Source organism: Scardinius erythrophthalmus, assembly GCF_964197995.2.
Source record: "Scardinius erythrophthalmus genome assembly, chromosome: 4".
NCBI classification, from domain to species: Eukaryota; Metazoa; Chordata; class Actinopteri; order Cypriniformes; family Leuciscidae; genus Scardinius; species Scardinius erythrophthalmus.
The window spans coordinates 11,471,972-11,489,692 of NC_138224.1; the positions used below are offsets into that span (position 1 = coordinate 11,471,972).

Sequence of the window (17,721 nt, forward strand, 5' to 3'; positions counted from 1 at the left end):
ATCAATGTAGTCAAATACTATGCCAGACCCTTATAGTCAATAATAACTACAGGAATACTGTTTTCACTGCTGTCAGTTTGGGCTCAAAGCTAAGTAGGGTTAAATGCACACTTGATTTGTTTTTATTACATGTCTTATTTTTTGGGTTACATTTAACTTCTTTGAATGCTATATGTTCAAATGTAACCTCAACTTTTTATTTTTTTCCCCCAGGCTCCTTTAGACACAGGTGACATGGCCTTGTCTTTCTGTGGGAACGACAGGGATAGTAATGCCTACAGTGTGGACAATGGAGTCCTTAACAATGGCTGCTTCGTGGACGCCCTCAACCTCGTCCCACATGTATTTCTTCTCTTCATCACCTTTCCTATCCTCTTCATTGGTATGAATGCCCTTGACTTTTATCCCTGTTCGACAACCATGCACATGCTTTGCAGTTTGTGAAACTGAATTTTTTGGCTCTATTCAGAATTTAATACAGTCTTTTCAAATAAATTATCCATAAAGAAGTTAAGAAGGATTGAGAAGGATCATTTCTATTTATTTATTATTTCACCAGAGTGAATGGCGCCACACAACATTAAGCTTAAACTGAGCACCTGTTGTGTGATGTGTGAATTTCTTAGTATTGCAGTTCAGTAATAAGAAATCCTGTTCTTGTCATTCCAATTCAACTTCCTGTGGGGTGTAGCCAATTCAGTTCCAATTCCAAATCAGTCGATTCTTAAATTGTGACGCCCTGGTTGTTTATGACATCCGTCATGTCATCAGAAACTGTGGAACCTAGACACGATATCAGACCTACTTGGGCCAATTCATTATCTGTATCAGTTCCCCTAAGAGCCTTTACTCAAACCTTGGCAAAGTCCTTTACGCTGACGCCGTAATGGTGTCACTGCCATTCCTCATTCGGTCTGTAAGCATTATACCCTATCCTAGAATTATTACACTATTAGCCAAAGAAAGGAAAACAACGAATGAACGAGACAGGCGGAGACGGATACAAAATGCTGATTAACAAACGTCTAGGAAAAAGTAATTGTTAACTGTATGTTATATTAGATACATTAGGGAATAATAAAATGATACCATTATAAAACAAGTTACATGCTGCCAGACATGTTCACAAGTCTCTGATGTCTGCCAGCCTCTCAACATGTGGTTCAGATAATACATTTGAAAATAAAGATATGTTGAAGTGATGGAGGGCATGTTTTTGTGTCCAGGCTGGGGTAGCCAGAGTTCAAAGGTGCAGATCCACCATAACACCTGGCTGCACTTCCCAGGCCACAACCTGCGCTGGATCCTCACCTTCACACTGCTGTTTGTGCACGTGTGCGAGATCGCAGAGGGAATCGTCTCCAATACGTGGGTTTCAGTTTATTTGTGTGTTAATGACCGACCGCTATGCATTTATGTTCATGTCTTTGTGTATGAATGGATTATTTCAGGCAGATGGAGTCCAATCACTTGCACCTCTTCATGCCAGCGCTGATGGGCTTCATAGCGGCCACGACATCAGTCGTATATTATCACAATATAGAAACAGCCAATTTCCCCAAACTGCTGCTTGGTAAGTCAATGGCCATTTCACTATTCCATTTCACTTGTTATTCAGTGGCCTTCATTACTTGCATAACATACAACAGTTGGTCCGGGTCCTCTAATTTACATAAAACACTACATAAAACACTTTCATTCTGTCTGTTGCTTGGCAACAGGTAATGGTCGATCCGTATTTTTAGCTATTATCAAATTTAGTTTCTGTATTCTGTATGAGAATGAGACCTAACCTCAGAAATACTTTCACAGCTTTATTTATTTACTGGATTCTGGCTTTCATCACCAAGATGATAAAGTTATGGAAGTTTGCAGAGGCGAGCTTGGGGGTGCAACATCTCCGTTTCTGTATCACAGCTTTGCTCGTGGTCCTGTACGGCCTGCTCATGGCTGTCGAGATCAACGTTATCAGAGTCAGAGTGAGTTCATCTAGGGTCACATGGCAAATTTATTTATTTTTATTTCTTATTTTTTATTAATTGTATTATTTTTATTAAAATTATTATTTATATTTTTATTGTTTTTTTCTATATTACCTTTATTTTATCCACTAATTTCCATTATTCCATTATTATTCATTTCCATTATTTTATTTTATTTTATTTTATTTTTGATTTCATTTTTTCATTCTATTAATTTTTTCTATATTCCTTTTATTTGATCCACTAATTTCATTTCATTTCATTTATTTTTCATCCACTAACTTAAGGCAGAATTCTAATTTATTATATTTTATTTATATATCTATATGCCTCTAATTTGATCCACTAATTTGATTTTATTCTATTATTTTTTCTAATTTAAGGCAGATTAGCAGATTATTTCATTTGTTCTATATGCCTCTAATTTGATCCACTTATTTAAGACAGATTATTGTTCAAAAAAATTGTACTGTATTGTATTGTTACAATTTATAACTGTAAAAAGAGTTGCTAACCTGCTGAAACAGCTTGGACTGGCACAGATTTCTATACTGGTCCAAGTTGGTTTGTAATGGTCTAGCTGATCAAATCTGCTTGACCAACATCCTTTCTGGTTGACCAAGTTAGTCTAGCTGTTTAAGTAGTTAAAGTGAACATGAAATCAAAATCCAACATCCAAAACACAGGTGAGTAATTGTACTAACAAGCCTCCCGTATTTTCATTTTTGTCTTACCTGCAGAAGTACGTGTTCTTTGCAAACCCCCAGAGGGTGAAGCCCCCAGAAGACTTGCAGGACTTGGGCGTCCGATTCCTCCAGCCATTCGTCAACCTCCTCTCCAAGGCAACATATTGGTGGATGAACCCGCTCATCATTGGAGCCCATAAGAGACCCATTGAGCTGAAGAAGATCGGCAAACTTCCTATCGCAATGAGGTCCTTGACCAACTATCTGCGTCTAAAGGATTCCTATGAGGAACAGAGGGTATGTGCAGACTATCACAGGTTTAAGAGCAAATATTATCATTTATAATCTGATGACATACAGAAGTAATGAAGTCTTGGTTAACCAGCACCTCGTTGCTTATCAAATTTTGACAGCAGAACACAGAGGACCCAGAAAAATCCCCATCCATCTGGAAATCAATGTACCGGGCCTTTGGGGGGCCAATCCTCCTCAGCAGCACCTTCCGGTACATGGCGGACCTGCTGGGCTTTGCCGGGCCACTCTGCATCTCTGGGATCGTGGAACACCTGAATAACTCAACAGATATTGACAAGACGAATAAGGTGTGTGTTTCGTCTCATGTCTCATGTGTGTCGCCATCTTATCAGTATGGTTACTGTCGCTATTCAAGGTATAGTGAGAATAGAAAACTCTTGTCAAAAAAATTTTGTCTTGTTTTCCAGTACAAAACATTCTAAGATACATTTCAAAATACTGTACATTTACCTGAGAAGCAAATATAGTTAAGATATTCTTCTGTTAAAATAAAACAACAATAAATTTGCCAATGGCTTTTTATTCAAATTTTAGTTTTATTTATATCTTAGTTAAATTAAAGTGAATTTTTAATTAAAAAATGTACTGGTACAATCACAAGAGATACATCTTAATAATATTTAATAGACCTGAATTAAGCATAAACTAACAATGCAGTAGTAATGGTCGTTAACAAAGACGAATAAATACTGCAATAAATGTATTTCTCAGTTAATGTTAGTTCATCTATAAACTAATGGGGCTTCATAGAAAAGTGTTACCAAAAAATTAAGAAAACACGGCTTATACATATCTTAAGTCATTTTGCTTCTCAATCTTCATTTGCACTGGAAAACAAGACAAAAATACTAAGAAAGAAAATGTTTTTTGCTTTGGTTATTTTTTCACACAGACAGTATTCAAGCCATTTAAGCTGTTGTATACGAACAGGGCAATTGGAGAGTAAAAACGATGGTCAATCCCAAATACATACCGGAGTGATGATAAAACTGGGAAATGGAGTGAAAAAGACAACTACGCAACTAATGTAATGGAAATATATCATAATCCAGGCACTGTCTCACAGCACTATGATATTATCTCACTTACTTTTGGAGCCCATTCGTAACATGCCTTGTTAAATCATTTAGGATGTTGTTCAAATAACTGTCAATTAAATGATTTGCTGCAGATATTGGGCTAGTGGTTATGCTACTAATTAGACTGTATGTATGAGTGCAATACGTGACAGTATTGTAGAGAATGATCTACAGTCTGATGTCTTATTTTTTGCCTTGACATTTATCACTTCCTATGTGATGTCACAGAGGCGTCAGTGCTATTAATGAGAGAACCGTATGTCATCGCCTTGAGATGACAGCAATTATTAGATTATTCTCAATTGTTCTCCCTGCTCAGATGACCATGATGTCATGTGCGCCTGAAAATACAATCTCATGAGGTTTAGATAAGGTTGACATCACTGCATTACGTCCAGATACTTTTTGTTTTAATTTTGAACAATATACACACTACTGTTCAAAAAAAATAAAAAATTGAACCGATAAAAAGACTCTTACAAAAAAGTCTATTTGAAAAACTATGCTCTATTGAACTTTCTATGTATAAAAATATTAAGCAGTTCAACCATTTTCGACATTGATAATAATAAGAAATGTTTCTTGAGCACCAAATCAGCATAAATATATGATTTCTGAAGGATCATGTAACTGAAGCCTGCTGAGAATTCTGCTTTGCCATCACTGGAATATTTGAAATCTTTAACTATATTAATATAGAAAACAGTAATTTTAAATTGTAATAATATTTCACAATATTGCCACTTTACTGTACACAAATAAATGTAGATTTGGTAAGCATAAGAGAGTTCCTTCAAAGACATTTAATAATCTTACCAGCCCCAAACCTTTGAACAGCCGTGTATGTGTTATTTAATAATGCAGAATTATAATTTGTTATTAAAATATATAATAATATATAATTATAATTTGAACCCTAACAACCCTGTTTTTGTGATAAAAAAAAGAAAGAATTGTGCTATCTTTCTTGGGAAAAAAAATGCTGATGCTTTGAAATTTTGTTTTCAATGCGATGACATTTATGCAGTTTCAAGTGTGTCTTAAATGTCACACTTGACACTTTTTGGAGTCACTGTATATGTGTGTGAGTGACAAAATGAAGCCAGAACAGACGTGCATATCTGTGTGACATGGAAAATTCCCCACTCACATCACACTCTCTCTCACACACACATGTTGCTGCCAGTGACACTGTTTAAGTGACTCCTTCTTTTTATTTTAGTGTGTGCTTGTGTACGACATCATGAGGGCTGAAATGCCAAAGTGTTGTTATGTATTATGTGTGTGTGTTCATACTCTGTTTATGTCCCATCAGACAGTGAACATGACTTTCGGGGTTTACTCCACTGACCTGTTGCAGAATACGTCGGTTCTAGCTGTTCTGCTGTTCCTGGCACTCGTGCTGCAGAGAACATTCCTGCAGGCCTCCTACTACGTCACAATAGAAACCGGCATTAACCTGCGCGGGGCACTGCTTGTAAGTTTTGTAGAGTTTACTGGAAGTCAAACATGGAGAGATTTGTCAGAGAGATTTATATTTATTTCATATTCATCAGCCTGTACTGCTCACGTCAAGTTGTATTGTGTAATTCAAAAATATTGTATAAAACAAATTCTTACCTTACTAGGAAAGTGAATTATATTCTATTTTATTTTGCTTTTTCCTGTTCAAATCTATTCTACTCTACTTTGTCCCATTATTCTTTTCTACTCAACTTCATCCAATATTTTGTCTGTTTTATTCGTTCTACTCGGTTCTATTGAATTCTATTCAGTTTATTCTATTTAATGCTATTCTATTCTGCATTATTCTGTTCATTTCAATTATATTTCCAATTGTTCTAATCTATTCTATTATGCCTTGATCTATTCTTTTTTTGCATTTTCCTGTTCATTTCTATTTTACTCTATTTTGTCCCATTATTCTTTTCTACTTGAATTTTATTCAGTTCATTCTATTCTATGCTATTCTATTCTACATCATTCTGTTCATTTCAATTATATTTCCAATTATTCTATTCTATTCTATTCTATTCTATTCTATTCTATTCTATTCTATTCTATTCTATTCTATTCTATTCTATTCTATTCTATTCTACTTTGTCCTATTCAATTTTATTATATTACTGTCAGTGTTGTTATTGTTAACTAAAACTAAAATTACTAAAAGTTTTTGATAATTGGAATGAAGTTGAAATAAAATACATTGAAATTGGTAAAAATTATAAATTGAAATGGATAAAAAAAGTACTTAACTTAAACTAAAACTAAAAAAAAAAAATTAAGCTAAATAGAAATATTTTTAAAAACCAAAAGCTAACAAAAATGCTCACATAAAGATAAAATAACAAGAAAAATGACGTTAAAGTTAAACGTTAAAGTTTTTTGTGATTCACATGTTGGATCTCATCCTCTAGGCGATGATCTACAATAAAATACTGCGTCTCTCTACATCAAACATGTCCATGGGAGAGATGACGCTCGGCCAGATCAACAATCTTGTTGCCATAGAAACCAATCAGCTCATGTGGTTTCTCTTCTTATGCCCCAACCTGTGGGCCATGCCAGTTCAGGTATTTCATAGTGAAAACACTTCTGAAGCAGATAAATCAACAGCATCTGTGTCCACAAAAAAAAAAAAAAACATCTTATTTCTGTTCATAGATCATTATGGGAGTGATCCTGCTATATTATTTGTTGGGTGACAGCGCGTTGATAGGGGCCGGTGTCATTTTGCTGCTGGCCCCGGTTCAGTACCTCATCGCTACCAAGTTGGCAGACACACAGAAGAGCACGCTGGTGAGCTTCTCCTACACCTTTGTGCATGTGCGTGTTGTCAACACACCAACAAGCTCATGTTTGTGACTTCTAAATATTTCCTCAGGACCACTCGACAGACCGTCTTAAAAAGACGACAGAGATCTTGAAAGGAATAAAGCTCCTGAAGCTCTATGCATGGGAGAACATCTTCTGTGACCGTGTGGAAGAGACCCGAGGAAAAGAGCTGACCAGTCTCAAGACTTTCGCCCTCTACACATCAATGTCCAGTATGACAAGCTCCTCCTTCCATCATATGCCCCGCCCACATGCATAAACCCCTCCCCTTGTTATTACCCCATCCTAACCCATATTCTCATTTGTTTAACTATTTGGTTCTAATTTGGTTCTTTAGTTTGTTGTTCACGACTGAAAAAATAGTTCTGTCCCTCTTTATCTCCACAGTATTTTTGAATGCCGCCATTCCCATTGCTGCAGTTTTGGCGGTAAGATATTCATCATTACAGGCTTCAATCAGTTGTATTTTATCCAACATGTAGACCATATGTTATCTTGTATCTTGTTTTTGTAGACCTTTGTCACACACGCCTATATTGAAGAGGTCAGGCTCAGTCCAGCTAAAGCGTTTGCCTCTTTGGCTCTATTCCACATTCTGGTCACGCCACTCTTCCTGTTGTCCACGGTGGTCAGGTTTGCCGTCAAGGCCCTTGTTAGGTATGTCGCTAACTTCAACATTGCTTCATATTGGCTTCTCTGCAAGGATATGATCATCTGATTTGTATCTGCAGTGTACAGAAGCTCAGCGAGTTCCTGCAAAGTGACGAGATTGGAGATGACAGCTGGAGAAACGGAGATATGTCCATGCCTCTAGAGGTCGGAAAGAAATACAAATACCAAGGGGATGTGAGTGTTCACACGCAAATTTGCACCTTAAAAGTGTGGTTACATTTACCATTGTTCGGCAACATTTATGGGCGAAATCCAGTAATTTCAAGTAGAAATCAATGCGATTGGGAATTTCACGTAAGGGTGAAAGATTTCTCCACGTAGCTATTGCAACAGGTTCAAGTTTGTCAACGAATGGTGAATTGAACCCATTGAACCAGTTGTGAAATCTACCATTGTTTGCGAATTGTCGCAAGCGAAATCCTGTCATTTCAATAGGAATCCACGTGATCTGGAATTTCGTGTGAGAGCGAAAGATTTTCCATGCAGATTTCGCAGTTGGTCACGCGGATTCGCCGTGTTGACTAAGAGAAAGCTGCTCGGTTTGAAAGTGACCTCCTGTGTGAGGTGTGCTTCATACATCGCTATAAATTGACTATAGACAATGGACTATTCATTTCGCTAATGTGACTTCACCTTAACACATTTTGCAATACTCATAAACAATTCCAAGCCTTAACGTTCAGTAGAGCTTAATGAGGAACAAGGAGCACCTAAACTAGCTGGGTTGCAATGTGATATTCTCATTTTTATATTCTTTAGCGTTTTGGAACATATTTGGCATCAGTGTATTTTTTTCTGAAGTTTAAAAATGGATAGAATGTTCTTGGATCAGTTTTAGGGGAGAAAAATTATATGTTGATTAACTGTGACTTTTCCTGCCCTGTAACTGAACAAGAGAAACAAATTAATATCAATGTTTATAACTTATTATCTCACTGGACTTTTTTCACCAAACACTGAGAACATACAAGATAAGTGGCCAAAGTTCTCCATTTGGGTTAGCAAGAGCTAAAAGTAAAGTAAAGAGTAAAAAGTAAAGTAAAATTAAATTAAATTAAATTAAATTAAATTAAATTAAATTAAATTAAATTAAATTAAATTAAATTAAATTAAATTAAATTAAATTAAATTAAATTAAATTAAATTAAATTAAATTAAATTAAATTAAATTAAATTAAATTGTATTTTAATGTAAAATACTTTTAATTTAATTTTTTCACAATTTCTGATGAAAATACAGGGGTGTTTTCAGTGGTTTTAGCATGTTGCAATGCAGTTGCTAGGGCATTTCTGTGTGGTTGAATAATGGTTTCATTGATTTTTTTTACACGTTTTATTGTCCGCCAGCTGAAAGTCCTCAATTTGACAGCTCAGAAAAATAATAGTAAATAATTTCAACAGTTGAGTTTCTCGCTAACCAGGGGTGGTTTTCCAAATAGAGCAACTGTGGCATCAAATATTTTCTTGTATTTATGTCTGTAAAGTATAGATTCAAACTGAGATAATCACACTCTCTATGACCTCCAATAACCGCAAACATGAGACTCCACATGGTCATGTCTCAAGAGACAACTCTCCCACGTTTAGGGGGCTGAAACGGGAGCTGGTCATTCCTCTGCCAGCATTGCTAAGATCTCATAAAAGCATTGAAGAGAAGCTACTCTTTTTGGTCATTGCAGTGGCCCTCAGCTGTTCTCTGAGAGAAGGACAAATATAAGACAGAACTATAACTACCCGTCCCCCGAGAGGAGGAGAGCTGGAGCAAGGGGTGAAGGAAAGGGAGGGAACGAGAGGATGGAAATATATACTGTGATAGGAGGAAGAAGGAAGGGGGTCCAGGAGAGGAAATGGTGTTAAGCTGGGAAAATGACTTGGCTAGATGCAAGCGTGAACTCATGTTCCTAGCTTTAGGTCATGACAGCAGCTTTTGAGAGTCATATGATGTTTGCTGGCCCAAAATGACAATTCTGTCATTATTTACCCACCCTCATGTTTTTGCAAACCTGTGTTCTGTTAGTTTTTCACTGGAACACAGAAGTAGAAATGGGTCATTTTGACCCAGAATTTTTTTTTTTGAGTTTTATGCTTCCTTAATTATTTAATTATTATGTTTCTACTCCAAACCGTTCTTAAGATATAATCATTTAAATGGATGCTGTCATAAAATCTTATTTTGGAAAAAATGGAAAATGTTTTTTTTACAGAATTAGGACATTTATTTAAATATACATTAAATAATTAAGACATAAATAATAGGTTGAGAATATATTGAATATTACAAAAAAAGACAATATAAACCTAACTGTTAATAATTTATATAATTCATTATATTATAGTGCACATACTTAATGTTATATTTATAATTTTAGTGATGTGTTTTATTATAGCACTATACATTTCTGGCGATCTGTCACATTAAAGAGCTCTGAAAAGACATTCATTGTTTGAATTTTATAATAAAAAAAAAAATCTGATCCAAAATGATACAACATGCACGTCACAAATGAAGAATCTGTTCAATAGAATGAGTTCCTAGTGACCAGGGGCTATTTAGCAAACTCCTAAAAGGAATTTAGATGTGAATCTTTTTCCTTAATCTCTCTTTTTCTCTTTATCATGGTATAGACAAAGGCGGTCAACAGGAAGGGGCGTTATCGTATGGATAACTACGAGCAGCCCATGCGCAGGCAGCTGCGGCCCACGGAGACCGAAGATGTCGCTGTACAGGTCAGACGTCACTCTCCTCGCCAAAGACCCCATCAGCACTGATTCTCAGGCACTTCTCGCTCGCAGAGCACGTGCAAAAGTTCATTAAGAGAGCTCAGGGTCTGCATGTTCTCATCCAGATGCCAGTAACCTTTAAGTCACGGTTGTTTTACTCCTACTCTGCTAGAAGAAGTGTATAAACCCCCTTTTTTTTAACATACACGGGTTTTTTTTTTCCTGAGCATTTTCTTTCCTTTCTCAGTTGCTTTAAAACCCCCCATATGGGGTTTGTGACAGTTTCTCAGACATGGTGGTTTGGGTTCAGCTTCCCTCTGAGTGCAGTGTGGGATTCTCACGAGAAGAAAAACTAGGACTAAAAATCAGAAGAACATTAATTTAAGTGTTTATTTTTTTTGGTTTCGTCTCTGTCTCTCGGTCCCCGGAGGGTCCACTTCCTTCACCATCCCTCTGGACTAGCGGTGGGAATCGTAAATTTAATGATTCTGGTTGTGATTCTGATTGGACTTAATGATTCGGATTCCTTAACAACTGCATTAATGATTCTTTTTGTAATTTTGAAGAACAATTAATGGACAATGACTGGAAAACTGGAAATAGTTCTTATAACCCTAAACGTAGTAACTACACTTAGAAAATAAAATCACATTTGAAAGTTAATTGATGATTCTTATACATGGCTGACGGCGAATGCCATGACGACTTCTAAGTCTAAAGTAGTTCTGATGCATATATTTATGAGGTAAGGGCTTTGTAAAAGTGTTAAACGGTTCCGATTTTGGGATGAATAAGTAATGGAATCATTTGGTTCCAGTGTTTTTTTTTATAACGTCGCTGGTTCTTATCTAACGAGTCTAGCAAACACACATATACACATATCCTCATGGATTCTCCCACAGTGACCTACTGTCACATCCACTCACTTTGTTATGAATATGGCCTAATCTACTCTGACATTTACACTCCTTCACTTCAGTCATTCTCAACCATTACTCCCATTTTACCCTTTCTCTCTCTCACTCTCTTGTTCTCACAGATGTTTTTGATTGTTCAGCGTTCTCCCATTTCCCAGTATGCTGTTCTGGTCTACTGTGCTGCTCTGATGGATGGGAGTGTTATCATTATTATAAATAAACATTTGGAAAATAGAATTCAGAAAACAGAAGATGTAAATGTCTTCAGGCAGAAGTAGCTTGTACGCGCAGAAATGAGAAGATCATATCACATGAGTTCTGCTTTGTGCTGGTTTCTTTCCATCATGCTAATCCCCTTGGTTTATGTTTATATTTGTTATTGTCACATGTCTCATTCAGGTGAATGATGGTTTCTTCACATGGGGAAGCAACTTGTCGACGTTGTCGGATATCAACATCCGAATCCCTACAGGTACACACTGTTTACTACTAATTTACTGCTAATTTACAATCAATGCTTTGTCTTTTTTATTGTTTTATGTTATGTTATGTTATGTTATGTTATGTTATGTTATGTTATGTTATGTTAACAAATCATATAAAATATATTTAAATACTCTTAGATATCTAGAGTGCTTGTTATTTATGCATGTATTTATTAAACAAAAAATATATAAATATCATAAATAAATATCATATATATCAAGAGTGCTTATTATTTATTTATAACAGATAATATATTAATTTAATAAATAAATACATAAATAAATACTTAGATATCCAGTTTTTGTAATTTATTTATTTATAATAAATAACCTGTAAATATAATAAATATATAAATAAATACTCTTAAATATCTAAAGTGTGTTATTTATTTATTTAACCAATAATATATCAATGTCATAAATACATACCGTAGATAACAAAAGCTTCAAAATGCTTATTTATTTATTTTTCACTTAAAGTTTAACATAGTTTATTCATTTGCTTATTTATCTACCAGGAACTAGATCTATTAATGAAGATCACAATGTGATAAAAATGTGATATAAACCAAAATGATCCAAAATGGTTCATTGTTATTGGAAGATTTTTGTTTAAAAGGTAGCCCTACACCAACTAAAAATAAATCAAAATATTGAAAATACTAATTTTCAGTACGTAATGTCTTGGCTCAGGTTTAGTGGTTTGATAGCCTCATTATATTGAGCTGAGCACTAGCTTGCCAACGAAACAGATGGGCATCTACCATTGACAGTGAACATCAATAAAACCTGTCCGTAAGGGCAAAACCTGTTCACATAAAACTGCGATTAACCTTCATCTCGTTTCCCTCTTCAGGTCAGCTGACCATGATTGTGGGCCAGGTGGGTTGTGGGAAATCCTCCCTGCTATTGGCTATGCTGGGGGAGATGCAGACGATCAGTGGAAAAGTCTTCTGGAGCAAGTGAGAATTTAAAAAGTTGCATAATTGTTGTTGCAAATACTATCATGTATTATTTTGCAGAAGTGTTTATGAACATTATGGACTGGCATTAAAACTCAAAGGGGCCAAATTCCTGCCTGTTGTGACCCCTAAAGCAGTTGAAAGTTTGTGTTTATGTAGCAGAAAACAGGGGAGTACATCTGCATGCCAGACTCATCAGATGCTAATCAAAGTCTTCATCTGTACAAACACACATTCACAAAAATATCGCATCCGCTATTATTATGATGCATGTACCATGGTGTACATACACAGATGTGTGTGAGGGCCGTCTTACTCTTGTGTGTTAGTGTATGTGTGTCTTACTCTATGCATTGCTCTGTGTATTTTTTCTATCTTTCTTCTGTCTTTGTCCTCTGCGTTATCAGCGCACAAGGGAAATGCTTTTGTTTCTGTGAATATCTCCATCTCCATGCTGGGGATGGTCTCTGATTAGCATTTGTAAGCAAAGCCAAGCAGATCCACATGCTAAATATTTATATACTGTACATTTACAGTGGCTCCGAAATTATATTAACGTAAATCACATTTTAAAATGTGAATTGCATTAGATAACTAAATGCTAAACCATCTAAATGCTTTTGCATCTGAAAACATTTTCTCATAACTAACCAAAGTTTTAAGAGCCATTTTTTATTTATTTTTTGCGATTACTTTTAACCAGATGGTCCAAATATTATTTTTAGTGGATAAAATAGGTGGTACTAGTGCCGTGGTTCTCAACTTAATTTAAATGCTAAAAAGGAGGATGCAAACTGAAATCAGATTATTTTTCCCCCTCTCGATAACTATTGTTTTTATTGAAGGAAATACAGAATCAGAATCTTGGCAGTCACAATATGAATTGTGGTTAATAAATTTAATTTAATATATCAGCACTATTGGTTTCTGTTAATAAAAAGTTTGAAAACAATAGGCGTTGTCATAATTACAGCAGAAATACCAGAGGAAATCTTAGTTGTTTAAATTCCTAAGTTTGTAGTCCTTGTATTTTCTTATCTAATGCAATGTCATTCATACATTTTAAGTGTGGCTTACAGTAAAATAATTATGACAATTCTCTATAATAATGAGAATTAGGTCAGCATTTACTCACCCTCATGTCATTCCAATCCAAACATTTTTAAATTTCTTTTGTGGAACATAAAAGAAGATATTTTGAAAAATGTCCATACAATAAAAGTAAATGGGGACCAGTGTTGTTTTGAACCCCAGTGACTTTTATTGTATGGACAATTACAAAATTATTTTTCGGGGCCACTGTAATTGTACAGTTTATATTTGCATTCAGTTCACAATAACATGGAGGAAAACTAATTTGTTAAAGTGCCCCTATTATGCTATTTTAAAGGTTCCTAATTTTGTTTTTGGAGGTCTTCTGCAATAGGTTTTTATGTATCCAAGGTAAAAAAAATAACAACACTAATTTTCTCATAATTTACATCAGCATCACCTCTTTTCATACGGTTCAAAGGATCCAGTCTCCCTAAACCCTTCCTTTCAGAGAGATACTCTGCTCTGATTGGTCAGATTGAACAGTCTGTCGCTTAGAACGGCCATTACCGTATCTGAATTTCAGCTCTGAGGCTTCCAGAGATTTGTATACACAGTTATACGAACAGTAATGATAGAGTTGGTTTTACTGTATCAATTCGAGCCCTATTCCTCATCCTTTGGAAGTGCTTGGATAGCGGTTTTAATTTCGCAGTGCAGAAAACAGCGTTTTCTCGACATGTCGACAGCACAAATCAAACTCTTCCAGGCCTCAGCTACAACTACAGTGTTTGAGGGCTGGTCAAAGTAGGCAGCCAATGAAGACTATTTGCGGGCATTATGCAAATTTGTTACAAACCTACGTAGGTTCGTGCAGGAAGTAAGACTGGAGTTACTGACGACTCGTTTCAGGAAATTCAGAATCAGTTCTTTCTTTTAACTTTGCAGATCTTTTGCATTCACAAACATTACATAAAAGGTAATAACTGAAAAAGTATAATAAGAGCACTTTAAGACGATTTGCAATATTGAATTAAACTGTGTTTTGATACAAGTTGTGAATTCAGTCTCAGTATGTCAGGCACTGCTGTCTTTGCTAACAGTGCAATGAATGAGTTTTCCAGTTTTAGGTTCTCTAATGACAATGACATTGCTCTCCATTTAAAATATAATACTAATATATTACTAAAACTAAAAGTTTGTGGAGACCAGTTATAGTTCAAAATATCACTCGGAGAGTCTGTCAGTGTTCTTACAGAACGGAATGTGTCCTGATGCACAACTAACGCTGGTCACGTGTGTGTGTGTGTGTTTGTTTCTCTGTGTCCTCTTTCCCAATGGTGCGCTAAATCAGGATGCCTGATTGTGAGATACTCTTCGATGGGAACATAAGGTATTTCACCAGAGGTCTTCGCATGCTTACATGCCACACAGCCACACAGTGACCTCTATAAACCAAAACATAAAAATGGCCAAAATTTGTCAAATTCAAATGGCAAATTCTTGGTTTGCCAACTGCTAACTAGCAGTGTTGATGTTCTATAATGTCGACTTGCAGCGGGCACGATACAGAGCTGTCTCATGAAGATCGGAGGTACACCCGTTTGTGAACTCTTTCAGCAGATGTGCCCTCATCCCCCCCTCCCCCCCATGCATTAATTTACAAATCCCTTCCTTTACATTTCTCTGGCTTCGATAAAATGGGTGGTGTTGTTTGTTTTTGTGAGATGTGCAGTGCAAAGTGTTTAAAAATGCCGGGAGTCTTCACCTCTCTTGGACACACTGGAGGTTTCTTGTACAGATATTGATTTCGGACAATATTTGGATAAGTTAAAGCTGGACCCCTCCAATGGAAAGAACAACAGATCTGTTTTGTCAAACAAGAGGCTGATCTCGAGATCATGTGGTTTACTTTTTTGTTTTGTAGCAATTAAAACTGCAATCTCTGAATAAGAAAGGACAGGAGAATATGTTGTAAAACACACATCAGCTTTCACAGTGAAGGTCTCCCTGCATTTAAGCTTTAATCTCATCATTAACCAGGTTTTTTCCCTCATTTCATAGCAGAAACATTCATGTTTGCTGTGATGGGTGTTTTTCCACTCTTCCTGCTTATCAATTCTTTCCTTCTTCCTCTCTTTCTCGACCTGTCATGGCTCAGTAAAAACAGGTACTCCGTGGCCTACGCAACGCAGAAGTCATGGCTGCTGAACGCCACCGTAGAGGAAAACATCACGTTTGGAAGTCCTTTCAATAAACAGAGGTGAGCTCAAAAGATCTCTAAATGTCACTGTAGAAAATGCTATTATGTTAGAACAACTTCTTTGTTATCTATTTAACTTGTTACAATAATTTCTTTCATCTCTATTTAATCAGAACTGTTTTTTTACATTCTGATTAAAGTCAACATAAAATAGAAATTGACACTGTTTACTTCCTCAATGCATGGTCTAATTATGAATGATTCATTGGTGCATATTTTGGCTCAAAATTTCTCCCCAAATTGTCATAAATTCTTTAATCAAAATAATAGTTTGCTTTTCCTTTCAAATGACATCACTTAGGCCATGTGGGATATTAGTTTCATTGTTTGCATCACTAGAACATTTGTTTTAAGTTGTGCACGACACAACATTCCTCTTGTGTTCCCTTAACCATTCTGCAACCATGCTCTAACATTAAATTACTGTTTTAGCATTCTGATACAGCATGCCTCCTTTTCACCATCCAATTAACCTCCAATGGATCAAATCAAGTCCTATTTTTCTTTTCTTTTTTCTCATCGAATATCCCTTTTAATCAGAAACATACAAGGGAAGCCTAGTACTTCAACGCTTTACTGTAGAAAATGCCATTATGTTAGAACAACATCTTTGTTTATCTATTTGTTTATTTATTTTTGACTTAAGAGTTTTAACTTGAATGTCTTTATCATAAAGTCAACATAATCTCAAAAATGACCTTATTTTCTTCCTTAAAGCATTTTTATGCATTGTGAACAATTCATTGGTGCAAATTTCTGATTCTTTAATCAAAATAATAATTTGAAATTATGTCACTTTAGGCCATATGGGATATTAGTTTTAGTTGTGTGCCTTAGCAGAACCCACAATGTCCCCCTAACCTTTCAGCAATCATGCTGTAACAACACATAAATGGTTAAGCATTCTGACAAAGAATGCCCACTTTTCACAATCCAAACCATCCTTGATAGATACAATTAGTTTCTTATTGAATATCCCTTTTCACTTGAAATATGTCACGGAAATAAAAGTGGTTGTGAATGGAGATTAACGTTGACTTTAAAGTCAAAATGATTGGAAATAATGTTGTGAACTTGCCATTGTGGCTTGTAGCCTTAACAGCACTTTGATTTTAAATCAGTCAGCACTTACACTGACGTTTTCAAGTTAAGTGGGTTGATTTTTTTTTTTTTTTTCAGCGTTCAGGGCTAGACCTCAACTATAATAAAACTCTCTGTGGAAACTCCGGGTCATGACATTGTTCATTTTCACTCCCTCGAGATCTCATGTTCAAGATCCCTACCCTTTGGTTTTTGAGGAAACATTCTTATATTTTTAAACTCTAAATCTTTCGGACAGATACAAAGCGGTGATTGATGCCTGCTCGCTACAACCAGATATCGACCTCCTTCCTTTTGGAGACCAGACTGAAATCGGAGAGCGGGTAAGAAAGGACAACTAACTGTGTCTGGGCTTGAGACCAGCTCTCTGACCTCAGCTGCTGTGATACTAATCAAATAAAAACTTGTTATTGAGACTACCATGATGTTACACTATGTCATCAGAATCAAAAGTGTTTAATTTGTGTTTGTGTGTTGTAATCCTACAGGGTATTAATCTCAGTGGTGGTCAGAGGCAACGGATCTGTGTGGCCAGAGCTCTGTACCAGAACACCAACATAGTTTTCTTGGTAAGAACCAACTTTTCCAATACAGATAACTTCCCGATAGTATCTAACCTCCACCCTCCACAAGTGATATGCCACACGTCTAAGATGTTGTGAATGACCGCA

The 17,721-nt window shown here is 35.9% G+C and overlaps 1 protein-coding gene and 1 long non-coding RNA gene across 9 annotated transcripts in view; one reads left to right on the forward strand and one right to left on the reverse strand.

Moving 5' to 3' along the window:
- The window catches only part of abcc9 (ATP-binding cassette, sub-family C (CFTR/MRP), member 9), a 40,424-nt gene that overhangs the window by 1,220 nt on the left and 21,483 nt on the right, over nucleotides 1–17,721 (forward strand). For 3 of the 8 annotated variants that reach the window (XR_014030080.1, XM_081363989.1, XM_081363990.1), the window contains exons 2-21: nucleotides 214–382; nucleotides 1,227–1,368; nucleotides 1,452–1,573; nucleotides 1,813–1,979; nucleotides 2,723–2,965; nucleotides 3,082–3,270; nucleotides 5,378–5,539; nucleotides 6,480–6,635; nucleotides 6,727–6,861; nucleotides 6,947–7,109; nucleotides 7,285–7,325; nucleotides 7,412–7,554; nucleotides 7,629–7,743; nucleotides 10,195–10,296; nucleotides 11,607–11,679; nucleotides 12,549–12,654; nucleotides 15,041–15,079; nucleotides 15,848–15,949; nucleotides 17,289–17,373; nucleotides 17,539–17,619. Coding sequence is in view for 7 of the 8 variants with exons in the window: in XM_081363989.1 (XP_081220115.1) it covers nucleotides 235–382; nucleotides 1,227–1,368; nucleotides 1,452–1,573; nucleotides 1,813–1,979; nucleotides 2,723–2,965; nucleotides 3,082–3,270; nucleotides 5,378–5,539; nucleotides 6,480–6,635; nucleotides 6,727–6,861; nucleotides 6,947–7,109; nucleotides 7,285–7,325; nucleotides 7,412–7,554; nucleotides 7,629–7,743; nucleotides 10,195–10,296; nucleotides 11,607–11,679; nucleotides 12,549–12,654; nucleotides 15,041–15,079; nucleotides 15,848–15,949; nucleotides 17,289–17,373; nucleotides 17,539–17,619 (2,514 nt within the window). In the remaining variant the exon portion in view is untranslated. The remainder of the gene's footprint in view (nucleotides 1–213; nucleotides 383–1,226; nucleotides 1,369–1,451; nucleotides 1,574–1,812; nucleotides 1,980–2,722; nucleotides 2,966–3,081; nucleotides 3,271–5,377; nucleotides 5,540–6,479; nucleotides 6,636–6,726; nucleotides 6,862–6,946; nucleotides 7,110–7,284; nucleotides 7,326–7,411; nucleotides 7,555–7,628; nucleotides 7,744–10,194; nucleotides 10,297–11,606; nucleotides 11,680–12,548; nucleotides 12,655–15,040; nucleotides 15,080–15,847; nucleotides 15,950–17,288; nucleotides 17,374–17,538; nucleotides 17,620–17,721) is intronic. The other 5 variants (XM_081363991.1, XM_081363995.1, XM_081363992.1 and 2 more) reach the window with 3 other exon arrangements.
- LOC308689897 overlaps nucleotides 5,414–17,721 on the reverse strand; it is a 39,611-nt gene continuing 27,303 nt past the window's right edge. The window contains exon 5 of the long non-coding RNA XR_014030081.1: nucleotides 5,414–5,558. This is a non-coding gene — a long non-coding RNA (uncharacterized lncRNA). The remainder of the gene's footprint in view (nucleotides 5,559–17,721) is intronic.